The following is a 13546-nucleotide window of genomic DNA, read 5'->3' on the forward strand; positions in this document are numbered from 1 at the left end:
CCGTTGCATAGGCTCCATTTATTAGGCATGAGCAAAGCAGAGCTTCAGCCCCCTACATCTCCATAGGATTGTACTGCAGCCAATACCAGGAAGATAATTTAATTCTCAATTTTATAGACCAGACTACCCCGTAGAAGTAAGATCTGACGTTCTAGGCCAGGTGTCTCCAACCCTTTTGGGCGGAGGGCCACAAAACCAAAGTGGTGAGGGCGGAGGGCCGCACCCCAAAAAAGGACGCTAAATTCCGAAAAAAATAAAAATATATAATTAATATGCGGAAATTTAAACAAAGCTTAGTGCTGAATATATTTTTCTTGCCAACGAATATGATAAATGAATAATCGTGTTAAAAACACATGTGTCTAATATGAATCAAAATCATAATAAAAATTACAGAACGCTTTGATCATTGACCCTGACAAATTGGCAGTATCGCGGGCCGCATTGTAATGTAAACTTAATATGGTACCGCGGGCCGCATAAGTCCGTCTAAGGGGCCGCATGTGGCCTGCAGGTTGGAGACCCCTGTTCTAGGCAATGCTCACACGCACAGAAGAAAGCACCTCTCCAAAAGTTATGCTAAGTACTTCAGGGTACATACATTCTCGAGGTTATAGACAACGATCTTGATCTCGTCGAGACGTTGCAAATTACCGAGCTAAAAGTATAGGTGTTCATGTTTCTTCAAGTCAACATTAGCACAAAGTGGTCTCACTGGATGTGGGGGGGGGGGTCAAGTACATTATGCAATGTTTAAAATGCTTAGGCCAAAAAAAAAATGTTGCATTGGCGTAACCCGCCCGACCCTAAAAATTCCGCCGACCCTACTTTTTTTTTTTTTTTTTTTTTTTTTTGCTATCGAAAAATTTTGCCGACCCTATTTTATTGCTATTTTTGTTGTTTTGCTATCGTTTTCAAGTATCTTGTTGATTGCGATCGCGATCGCAAAAACCCGGAAGTGTTTCGGACAGAACCCGCCGACAAAAAGGGTGGTACTCAAGCCGGGGGAGATTTTGGGAGGGATTTATTAGGAAAAAAAAAAAAAAAGATCCCGACCGACCTACCCTATTTTTCAGTGACCCGTTACGCCAATGCAACATTTTTTTTTTTGGCCTTATTCTGCTCTAACTGTTGTCATTTTTATGGTGATCTCTGTTGTTACTGCTGTTAACTCCTGCTGATGGGGATGCAGACTACAGGAGCTGGATGGAGCTGTTCTCTGGATTCCAGCCTTTCTCTTCCACACCTCGGCAGTCATCACCCGCACCCTTGTTGATTTCTTTCTTGAGAATAAGTCACGGCTCGGCGTGCAGCTCGCCTGGCCTGGGCCTCTTGTTGGTCATATTACCCGGTATATTCAGTCCAGCATGCATTGCCTTCCACCTCGAGTTTATCGGATTTGCAACTTGAACTCTTTTTAAAACCACAGGTTCTTTATTTTATTTTATTTTTAACTCTTAAAGCAAGTGAAATTTTTCAACCAGTGATTGCACAATTGAACTTTAAAATCTCATAAACATTACCTGTATTCAGAAAAGTTGGATAAACCAAAGCTGGTCGTAATTAAACTCTCACATGGCAAGTGATTAGTTTTTTTTTTTTATTGGTCATTAGTTTCATTAGCAAGTCATTAGTCATTTCAAGGATAAATCATTAACGAGTCATTAGTCATCCTTTTGAATCATTCGTCACTTCCTTGAATTTAAATGTTTTGGCTTGCCAAAGTGTTGCAACATTAACTTTTGGGCTTGCACCCAAAATATGAAACCTCTCACCCTGACCTCTCCCCATCTATTTTGCAGATTGCTATGCTTTCTTTCCCTCTCCTCTCATCCTGTTCATTCATGCCTTTGATGTCTGGATCCAAGTGTTGTCCGACTGTCTATACATTGCCTTCTCCTCTCTGTGACCTTGCTTTTCCATGAGCCTAAATTTTGCATGCAAAATAACTTATAATTGAGCCACTTTTAAATCTGATACTCATTGTTGTTCATTGTAGTTAAACTTGGGACTCTAAATGAGAACATGATCTTTGAACCTGAACTTTTCTCAGAGCGTGTCATGTTGGATGGCACACTTTACTTCTCTTCAACTCGATAATCAAATGACTAATTCGCTCTTGAAAAAAAGAAAGACTTATTCTGGGGCATCAAAACCATAAAATTATGCACTGAAGCAATGTTAATGGCAAGTCTATTTTTTGCCGATTACTTTGCCCTCACAAGTCTCAGGTTTGCTGTGTACTTTGTTTATGAACGAAGGTTCCCCAAAAGCCGTTGGGTGTTTTTCTCCTGTGTATAGTTGGCTAACAACTTTGGAATGTCTGCAATGAACTTGAGGATTGTTTTCATTGCATAGACTCCGAATAACTGAAAAACAAGCTGCTATCCTACATTTGGCAATCCCTTGAGCTGGGGGCAGTGGCGTGCAGAGGTCTGGTGATGCCCGGGGCAAATCTTGATTGTATGCCCCAAATACTCAAGTATAAGGCCTAATATACTGAGAAATATTATGAGAAAGGAAAACATTTTGAATATATAAACACAGATGAAACATGAAATAAATGCTTTATTCGGTTTTAATATAAATCAATCAAATTTATTAAGTTCTTTTCCCCAAATGATACCTCCTGTCACAAAACACCTGAACTACTTCACTTTTTACATCAGCTGTGAGAAATTCTTTTTCAATGCTTATTAAAGCCAGGTTGGTCAGTCGCTCCTGTGACAGAGAAGACCTCAGATATGTTTTTATTAATTTCAGTTTCGAAAATGACCTTTCACAGCTTGCGACTGAAAATACGATTGTAAGCAGTAATCTGTATGAAACGCACAGCGTCGGAAAGACGTCCCTCCCATAGTGCAGTAGACTCCAGAGCATCTTTAGGATCAGGGGGAACTCTATTCCCTCCAGCTCGAAGGAGCATCACAAAATCAATAATTTCGTCATATAACTGAATCGCAACCACATCATTGTCATAATAATTTGCAAAGTCTGAACATTCCTTTTAGAAATATCTCTCTTTCTTGTTCATCTTCAATCACTACTGAATTCAAGTTCAGAAGAAAAGAAAATCGGCCACTGAGTCTTTGAAGACGGACACTGCGGTCTTCAATTTCAGTTTTTAATCTGTTCACAATCTCCACCATTACTCTATTCATTTCTTCTTGTGCCGTCAGTCCACTATCTCTTGCTGACTCTCCAGGCATTATTCTTCTTCTCCTTGTTTATGCAATTGGTATTCCCCAATTTTCACAATATTCATTGGCTAAATCTATTGCATTGTGGATAATTTCGTCATTCTTCAAATTCAAGATATGAATAAGTCCTCTCAGATCACAAGAACCTTCATGGAACCCCATTTTCGGATCCTGCAAACGTTTTGAGACTTTCTCCAGGTCAGGTATGGGAGCATGTGCCAGAACAGCACGTCGCTGCGTCCACTTTCCGCCGGTACTCCAGGGGCCTCCGTCTGGCCATCCCCCAGGCAGATGCCAGGCCCATCCCCATCTCCTTGAGATGATGGTCAACCTGTTGCAACCATGAGGCACGTGGTCGACCCACTGGCCTCCTCCACTCATGAGACTCCCTCGCTGAGAGAATCTGGTGAGCAGGATCAGAGTCAGGAAAACTAGCCACATGTCCATACAGCCGCAACTGATGCTCACAGACTATGCAGGTAACAAATCTCATCCGAGTCTCTCTCAGCAACCGCTCGTTGGACACAAAATCCGACCAGCGATAGCCAAGGATTCTCCGAAGAGACCTGGTACCAAAGGAATTAAGTCTCCGTCTCAGATCCTTGGTCAGAGTCCAAGTCTCGCACCCATAGAGCAAGACTGGAAGTACCAAGGACCTGAAGACTCGGACTTTCGTCCTCCCGCACAGGTACCGGCAGCGCCACACCCCATGATCCAGTGAATCCATGACTCCCCAGGCCCGACCCAGACGTCTATTGACCTCTGACTCGCAGCCAGCAGAGACATGAATATCACTGCCAAGGTAAGTGAATCTCTCCACGACCTCAACATCCTCACCACAAACAGACACAGACACGACAGCAGCATCCAAGATGTCACCGAAAGCCTGGATCTTAGTTTTGACCCAAGAAACCCGTAATCCCAACGGCTCCGACTCCTCATTCAGCACCTCGAGGGCCCCCAAGAGGATGTCTAAAGTCTCCGCAAAGATGACTGCATCATCTGCAAAGTCAAGGTCCGAGATCTTGACATTCCCAAATGACGCAACGCAACTTGATCTCTCCGACATCCTCCCTAGAATCCAGTCTATACAAGTGCTGAAAAGTGTGGGGGCAAGTACACATCCCTGACGAACTCCAGTAACAACTGGAAATAAGTCAGAGATGGTACCACCACACTTCACAGCACTCTCAGTACCAGAGTAGAGTTCAGACATCATATCGATCAGTTTTGGTGGCACCCCACGAAGACCAAGAATCCTCCAGAGGACATCCCGATTCACTGAATCGAACGCTTTACAGAGATCAACATAGGCTGCAAGCAGCCCCTGCCGAAACTCTCGTCTGCGTTCGGTGAGGACACGAAGTGCAAGGATACGGTCAATTGTTGACCTCTTTGGTGTAAAGCCTGACTGCTCTGGACGCTGGTGCTCAAGCACATGGTGGCGAACCCTATCGAGAATTATCCGAGCAAAGACCTTGCCCGGCACTGAGCGCAGCGTCACCCCTCGGTAGTTGTTGCAGTCTTGGCGATCACCCTTCCCTTTCCAGAGAGGGACAACAAGGCCCCTCTTCCAGTCAGTTGGGATGATGCCTGTGTTCCAGGCAGAGCACAAAACTGCATGCAACGACACGAGTGCAGCATTTCCACCAGCCTTGAGAAGTTCGGCATGGATGCCACAGATCCCTGGAGCTTTGCCCCGTTTCAACTGGTTCACCGCAGCCCGTGTTTCCACAAGCGTAGGTGGACCACAGTTGATTCGAGGGTCAGCAACAGGGATTGTAACACCCTTGACGTCCAACTCGACAGTTGGGGGATCAGCCTGGTACAACCGCTCAAAGTAACCGGCCCAGCGGGCCTTCACTTCAGACTCCTCTGTCAAGAGCCTACCACTCTCTGCTCGAACTGCAGTGCTCCGAGGGATGGGCTTGGATGAACGCAATGCGCGAATTCCCCTGTAAGCGGGACGAGAATCACCTGTCCACGGGTGATGCTCTACCCCCTCACAGATTCCTCGCACATAGGCCTCCTTGTCCACCCTCAGTGCACGTACAGTTTTACGCCTCAGCTCCCTGAACAGCTCAGCTCTGCCATTCAGCCTGGCCCTGCGACTCCGGTCAATGGTATCCAGTGTCCCTTGAGAGACAAAATTCTTCTTTGCCCTGCGGTGAGCTCCAAGGCATCCACCGGCAACATCAAGGACGGTGGTCTTGAAGGCGCTCCACAACTCTTCAGGACACCCCAAAGCACCCAGACCCCCCAAGTGTCCACTCAGCCTGTTCGCAAACTCCTCAGCTGCTCTCTCATCCCTGAGCTTGGCAACATCCAGCCTCGGCTGGGATGGTACCATTCTCCAGGATTTAAGGTGCAGCTTTAGAGTTGCTACAACAAGCCTGTGGTCAGTATTGAGGAACTGAGCACTCCGGTAGACCCTGCAGTTCTGGATCATCCTCCAACGACCGTCAATGAGGACATGGTCAATCTCCTTTGCCACACCGCCAGCGTTGGAATACCAAGTCCAGCGATGAGCTTGTGGGCGCTGAAACCATGAACCAGCCACCCTAAGTCCATGACTTCTTGCAAAGTCAAGGAACTTAGTGCCATTCTGGTTCATAGTTCCTGACCCATGGGGACCAACACACATCTCATAACCGTCCCTATCAGTTCCAGTCGATGCATTGAAATCCCCCAAGACTAGAAGTGTATCTCGTCTGGGGCACTGATCAACCACAGACTCGAGTGTGGCGTAGAATGCATCCTTCATGGTGAGATCACTCGCCTCAGTCGGAGCATAAACAGAGACCAGGGAAATGACACCTAAGGAGTGACGAATCCTTAATCTCATAATACGCTCGTTGACCGGTGTTACCTCAATTATCATTGGGGTCAGCTTATTGGACACAGCTACAGCAACTCCTTGAGTATGGTAACCATCAGAGTGACCAGACCAATAGTAGGTGTAACCACCCACCATTATCTCGCCGCAATCCGGTCTCCGAACCTCAGAGAGAGCTGCAATCCCGATGTCCAAATGCTTGAGCTCAGATGATAACAGAGACAGGTGATCATCCTCTCTTAGGGATAGGACATTCCAGGCACCCACCCGAAGGGACCGCCTCAGGTTAACCCAAGGAGACTGCCGTCTGGTGGACGACACCTCAGCACCACTCCGACACACTCCGCAATCTGACCCAGGGATGTTACCCCGTGGTTTCCCTCCTATCAAAGATTGGGGGTCCCGAAGGCTTTGCCCCAATCCCGTCATCCGGTGAGCTGCCCTGCGAAGGGAAGCTGCACAGGAGGTACTCCCACAGAGTGGGTTTTCAGATTTTTTTGCGTTTTTGCGTTTTGCGGAATGAAGGGTTTTATGGTGGCCAGAGTGCAAATCCTGCCACCAACCTCCTAATAAGAAGTGACCCAACTGCAGGAGGACGTCCGCAGACACAGTTGGGCACTAGATATGGATGGCCGTTGGCTCACAAGGAGCTCCTCCGCCCTTTGATGATAATTTTCTTTGATGATAATCTTTGATGATAATCTTTGATGACTTTCTCCACTGATGATAAAACTGAGTACCAAAAATTTAATAAAGCTATAAACGGGAACTGTTGAATAGAGTTCAGTAGCGATCCTGCATCAGATTTAGTTTCCCTTGAAAATTCTCTTTCCAGCAGGTGTTGAAGGCTTGCAATAACGTTGTCACACTCTTCGTGGATTACTTGCACAGCATCATCGCTGGAACTCCATCTTGTGTCACACTGTCTTTTCACAGTCCAAGTGACAAAAGATTTTAACACTTCCCAACGAGAAGTAGATGAAGAAAAAAAAAGTAGAGTTTTTCCAGAATGCCAAAAAATTTAACAACAGGTTGCACCTCACTTGCATGGACACAGGCCAAATTGAGGCTGTGGTTCTCGCAGTTCACAAACACAGCTTTTGGGTTAACTTCAAGAATTTTTTGTTGAACACCTCCTCTCACTCCAGCCATAACTGCTGCGTTATCATATGCTTGACCATGACGGTCATTCATGGAAATTTTGTCTTCTTCCAATTTTTCCTGAATTTTATTTACCAGGCTGACTGCATCTTTCTTGTTGACTTGAAAAAATCCCAGAAATATCTCCTTTATTTCTACTTTTCTGTTTTCATCAATATGAAAGTAATGCAGAATTTCAGAAACCTGATCTTCATGGGCAATATCTGCAGTTGAATCCAGCATTATGCTAAAATATTTTGTGTCCTTAATTTTGGAAATTATATTTTTATTGACAGTTTCACCAAGAAGATTGATTATTTCGTTTTGAATTGTGTTGGACAAGTAGGTGACACTTTTTGGTTTCTCTTTCCCTCTCTGCAAGTGTTTTGCTAAGATGTCATCATATTTGGCCAAAAGTCTGATTGTAGCTAGAGAGTTTCCTGTATTTTCACTGACTGTCTCCCCTGGCTCTGATAACCCAGATATTCCTTCTCCTCGATGTCCACGATAGGCCAGTTTCTGTTTTGCCAGAAAGGATATAACCTCGACAATCCATTCGGTTATAGGTTTCCATCTTTTCTTTTCAGCAGACATTTGCTGTTGAAGTTCAGCATCTATCGTAGTTGAATGATGGAGTCGAACTACGAGGTTCAGGTATTCCCTCATGTGAGCTCTATGAGAAGGGCTTTTCTCATGGTCAGGTATTCTTGGATTTAATTTTCTCAAAGTGGAGAAACCGTCTTCCTTTCCAAAGTTTGACACAGACGACAAATGCTCCTTTGAAAACAAAAAGCAAACAAAACAGTAGCATGCTTTCCGATATGGAGAGTATAACAACCATTTTCTCTCCACAATTTCTCCATTTGTGGAAACTTTATCAAACCACTGTTTGGAAAATGATCTCCCATCCTTCTCAGCAAATGGACCACTTTTATTCTGATACCTTTCAGGGCCATGTTGTAATATTGTCATCTTCAAATGATCTGGAATCGGTTTCTTCAAACAGCCAAAATCGCTTTTTTGCAAAAATGTGCTAAAATCTTCTTTATTTTCTTCACATGGATCATCATCCTGACAACGAGAATGAGGAGAGTATTATTTTCTGACTGAGCTGAATCCGTATCAGAAAAATCCTTCTCTGCACCCACATCATCTTTTACTTCTCCAGGTTCTCCTACTTCTTCTTTACTTCTTTTTATCCATGCATCTAATGCCCCTCTTTGATGGGACTCATCTTCGACTCTGCCCTCTTTTTTTTCCTGTTCTGTGCTCCACTCGGTTGTATTTTCTTCATCTGAGACATCTGAAAAAAAATTATATATATATATATATATATATATATATATATATATATATATATATATATATATATATATATATATATATATATATATATATATGTACAAAGTGATTACTAACTTACACACTTCTGAGACAAGCTAATTTTCTCTTGAACAAATATTCATTCTTGTATTTGCAGATAATAAGAGAACAAAAAATCTTAATTGGAGATAAAACCATTAAAATTAAAACAATAATATTGTTATGGATAACAGCTCCACCACCAACTCCCTGCGCATTGCCAACGCGGCTTTTTATAGCCCGAGGGGAGAAGCCGTTGGAGATTTCGCCACCCGAAATCGGCGCTTCCCCCTTTCACCTCTGAACCTTCACCCCAGGCTGGCTCCGCCCCTTTCACCTCTGATTGGCTGGCCTTTTCCAGGGCAAAGCCCGTCTTTATCCGTTTATGCAAATCAGCCGTTTGGACGGCTGATCGCACACGGACGCTGGAATGTGGCTCCCCCTGTTGCACCGCGAGTTCGTAACAACGGCATTTTGCCGCTGTTTGCTGAGGAGGGCGCTGTGTTGTGGAGAATAAACTAGACTGCAATAATTCTGAAACTCGATAATAATAAGCACACGAAATACTCGTAACATTTGATTTTCTATCTCAAAAACCGTAAGACGCATGAGAAAATGGGAAGAAAATGGTAAACAATCAGTCAGTTGCAGACGGATAAACCATATTTCATTTCTTTGTTCCTTCGTATCAAATTATTTCACACTGATTCTCCACTGATAATTTTGTGCAATTTATATCATAGACTTGCAAATTAGTAGCATCTGTATTCGAATATTAACATGTTAAAGGCCCTGTCACACCTTGACGATTTAGCCAACGTATGCCTGACGTATGCAAAATTGGGCTAAAACGCCGCCACACGTCGAATACGTTATGGGTAAGTTTGTATACGTTAAGAGCACGCTGAAAAACACTGCCATACGTCATAGTATGCTGGTTTTCATCGTTGTACTTTGCAGTTGTCCTCAAATTTTTTCATGCTTGAAATTTTACGACGTATGCCAGTGTATGACTCACACGTTCCGCTACGCTGGCCATAACTTGTAGGCACGTTATGCGATCGTTGATACACGTCGACACACGTTACTTGTAAATTACTCATAAGTCGAAACACGTCGAGGTAATGATTAGTGTACCCGAAACTTATTTATAACCTCTGAGTAACGTGTTGTAGGCACGTTACACGATCGTTGACACACGTCGAGGCACGTTATGCGATCGTTGACACACGTCGAGGCACGTTACTTGTAAGTTACTCATAAGTCGAAACGCGTCGAGGTAATGCTTAGCGTACCCAAAACTTATTTGTAACCTATGAGTAACGTGCTTTGAACTGATGTGTAACGTATCTCCAACGCATATTGACGTATGTAGACGTATTTGATTGACGTCTTCCGGCCGACCATAGAACTTGCTGAACGTGTTTCTAATTTACAGCTACCGTATAATGGCGTATTGGCAGCGTTTAAAAAAAACAATAACTTCCGATATTTCGTCACGTGCCGTTACGTCACGTCCGATTGCCTCTTCAGTTTGCTCGTCTTATTCTTAGTTCCTCCTCTGTGAATATTTTCTGTTTGAGGATACTGTCACATCGACGTCGAAACTTAAAAGCAAATGTCCGAATATATTTTAAAATTTGTGAGACTAAAAAAAAATGAATAAAAAAACAAAACAACTTCAGATATTTCGTCACGTGCCTTCACGGAGCCAAGGAGAAAAAAAGAAAATGCGCCTTGACGGAAAAATAAGTTTCGGGTATGCTAATCATTACCTCGACGTGTTTCGACTTATGAGTAACTTACAAGGAACTTGTGTCTGTGTGTCAACGATCGCATATCGTGTCAACAACTTATTCCCAGCGTAACAGAATGTGTGAGCCATACGGCGAGTACGTCGTAAAATTTTCAGCATGTTTGAAATTTCACGACGTACTAAACGTACCACGAAATATGACAGCGTACTTCATCGTTTTTCAGCGTGCTCTTAACGTATACACAACTTACCCATACCGTATTCGACGTGTGCCAGCGTTTTGGACACATTTTTCATAGGTCAGCATACGCTGGCTAAATCGTCAAGGTGTGACTGCGTGGTTAACACTTCCAATTCTCAGGCGGTTATGATTTAATTCGGCGTATGGCAGGTTTTTAACAGGCTACGCCATGAGTTCGTCGGCGATACATGCAGCGCGCTATGCCTAAGTTAAACTATCGTTGGGCATAGGTTGTGAACGCCGACAACAGGCTAAGCATTCGTTGGTATAAGTTATCCATAAGACAACGAAACGTTCTGTGCCCGTTACTAATACGTTATGAATACGACCAAAACTTTAAAAAAAACATCAATTTCAGCGTATGCCAACGTTTTACATACATTTTTATACGTTGCCATTGCTGGCTAAATCGTCAAGGTGTGACAGCGCCTTAAGGAATAAATGTCTCCTATTCCAAGATTAAATGCCATAGCAGTCCTCTGATCATCCAGGCTTCACTCTTACGACATCCCACATAAATATTTCATTAAATATCACCAAAAAACCTATAACAAACGTAGTTGCACCCGTTCTAGAGCTATTCACTGACCTGAGTAGGTAAAATAACTAATGTAGATGCACAAAAAGCTGAAGAAAAGACGAGTTATGACTCGAGGAAACGCAGGAACGAACAGCCACGTCTGCTTGTTGCTTTTGATGGTTGCACCACGTACATCATGTGCATGCGTGTGGGTGGATGGGGAGAAGCACCATTTTCTCTAGACAGAAAGGGTACACCATGTTAAAGGAATAAAGGGCGACAACTGCCTCTGCAGTGCGGTGAGCCTCCAAAAATTGATTTATCACCGCTGAAATTTTAAAATTACTATCTTATTTCCTTCTCTGATTGAATGCCCGGGGCCAACGCACCATCCCCCCCTCTGCACGCCACTGGCTGGGTATGACTGCGAAGCAAAGGCCTCGTGATCAAAACTGCCTCCTTTGTCACAATGAAGCGAATTTTCCAGCTAAAATTACTTATGAAATTCCTATCATGTAGGGTTCCTTTTCTCAAAGAAAGATTCCTTTTTTTTTTTTTTACCCATGGGGATTTTTAACGTCATGTACAAACCTCTTTTTTCACATCCTCACTCTAGACTTTCCATTTGAACAGTTTGTTACAGTAACTTGAGACTCACGGAGAAACTTGTACCTAAATGGCATGCAGGACTGTGGAGTAGGAGACTTCCCGATTATTGTACCTTTTCATAAATTACAAGGACATGAGTATATAATTGACAAAGCAACATCGTAATTGAGATTTTTAATCAACAGTCCTGGCATCATGAGTGACTGGTATGTGTAAAATCTCGCCAACCATACCCCCCACAACCTCACCCCTCAATTGTTTTTCGCTTTCCCCATGACAAGCAAATCATTTTGGAGACTACCAATTCTACTTCGCAGGCGTTTAAACATGCCTCCATACTATTATGACTCAATGGTGGGACATCTGCTCATTATTGTATTAAAATAAGCGGATTGTTCTGGAGACTACTTAGCAGGCGACGACATTGAGATTCTCCTACTTTGTACTGCAATTCAATGACTTGATGTCCATGCAGACACGACTCGCCACTTCTGTACAGATGTGGCCTGCATAACCATTGCTACTTCTCTCATGCAGGACAGAAGGTGAGAGTTTTCTTCCAGCGAGTCTGAGGACAGCCCCTAGGTCATCTACAATTGGTTGGTGGCTGAGTGAAGGGCGAAGGGGCTTTATCCAAATATGGATCGTCACTTAATAGATGCCCAGACCATCTCTGCTGGGCATGATTGATCACAGCTGTATGTTTGGGTTATACACAGATCTTTTTTTTGGATACGAAGTCTAGGCTCATGGAAAAGTGAAAATATTTTGTGGTAAGATCACATATCCATTTGAGACGAGTATATTTCTCAGTCTCATTGGATATGTGATGTCACAGAATACGAAGTATCGGGTGGATAGTCGAAGCATAAAATCGATTTATGTGTGCATTGATAGTGGGAGTCCATCCTTGGTATTGGCTTAATGGTTAGGATGGTGGGCTTATGATCCCCCTCGGCTGTTGAATTAATACCAGGTGGGGTTGACTCTGCCTGTTATCCCTCTGAGGTTGGCAAAAAGGAATGGCAGCTTGCTGGTATCTTGTGTCGGAGTGGCGACCCGTCCAGAATTGTGCTCGATAGCCAAGGAGACTGCTTAGGCAGCACCAACGCTCTGCACAGAGTATGGTCCCGATGGATGGATGGATAGTGGGAGTTTGGGTTCAGTCACAGCACTGTTAGTGAATGTTGGCACCACAATAGCTATATGGGCAAAATGTCAGTCTCTGGGAAACTGGGGATTTTCAAACATGAAAAAGGGAAACCAAGACAAAGTTAACGAGACAATTGCGGCAACCACACTCCAAAATTGAGACCCTATCGGAGGAAATTCTGGTTCCAAGGTAGACAAATTCGATGACGAATTTTATATTCCACTAGGCCTTATGAACATTGGCTATTGGTGGGAGTCTGACACATCCAAGCAACAAGATATGAGGTCCATCTAAAAAGTAATGGGACTGACTTCACAGAAATTTTATTCCAAAAAATATATTGAAATCACAGCTTGTCCCCTTCAAAATAGTTTCCCTCCAGTCTCACACACTTGTCCATCCTCTTCTTCCACTTCGATGCACCCCCGGAAGGCTTCTTCTGGAGTCCTCCGGAGCTCCGTCGTCAAGGCCCTTTTAATGACCTCCACATCAGAAAATCGGGTCCCCTTGATCACCCCCTTGAGCTTGCGGAATACGAAAAAAATCACAAGGAGCCAAGTCTGGCGAATACGGGGGTTGCTCCAGAGTTGGCACGTTCCTCTCCACCAGAAACTGTCGGATGCTCAGGGCACTGTGAGCAGGGGCGTTGTCATGGTGGAGCACCCAGGCGTTGTTCTCCCACAGATCCCTCCTCTTGTCCCGGACTGATCTCATGAGGCGCCAGAGGAT

General features: G+C 43.9%; 1 protein-coding gene across 1 annotated transcript in view; it reads left to right on the forward strand.

The window, feature by feature from the left end:
• Positions 1-13546, forward strand: part of ST8SIA3 (ST8 alpha-N-acetyl-neuraminide alpha-2,8-sialyltransferase 3) — a 38269-nt gene that overhangs the window by 19133 nt on the left and 5590 nt on the right. The window contains exon 4 of the mRNA XM_085857962.1: positions 1193-1351. Coding sequence (XP_085714088.1) covers positions 1193-1351 — 159 coding nt within the window. The remainder of the gene's footprint in view (positions 1-1192; positions 1352-13546) is intronic.

Source organism: Eptatretus burgeri, chromosome 15 (genome assembly GCF_056783735.1).
Source record: "Eptatretus burgeri isolate ZD-2024b chromosome 15, Ebu_testis_v1, whole genome shotgun sequence".
NCBI lineage: Eukaryota > Metazoa > Chordata > Myxini > Myxiniformes > Myxinidae > Eptatretus > Eptatretus burgeri.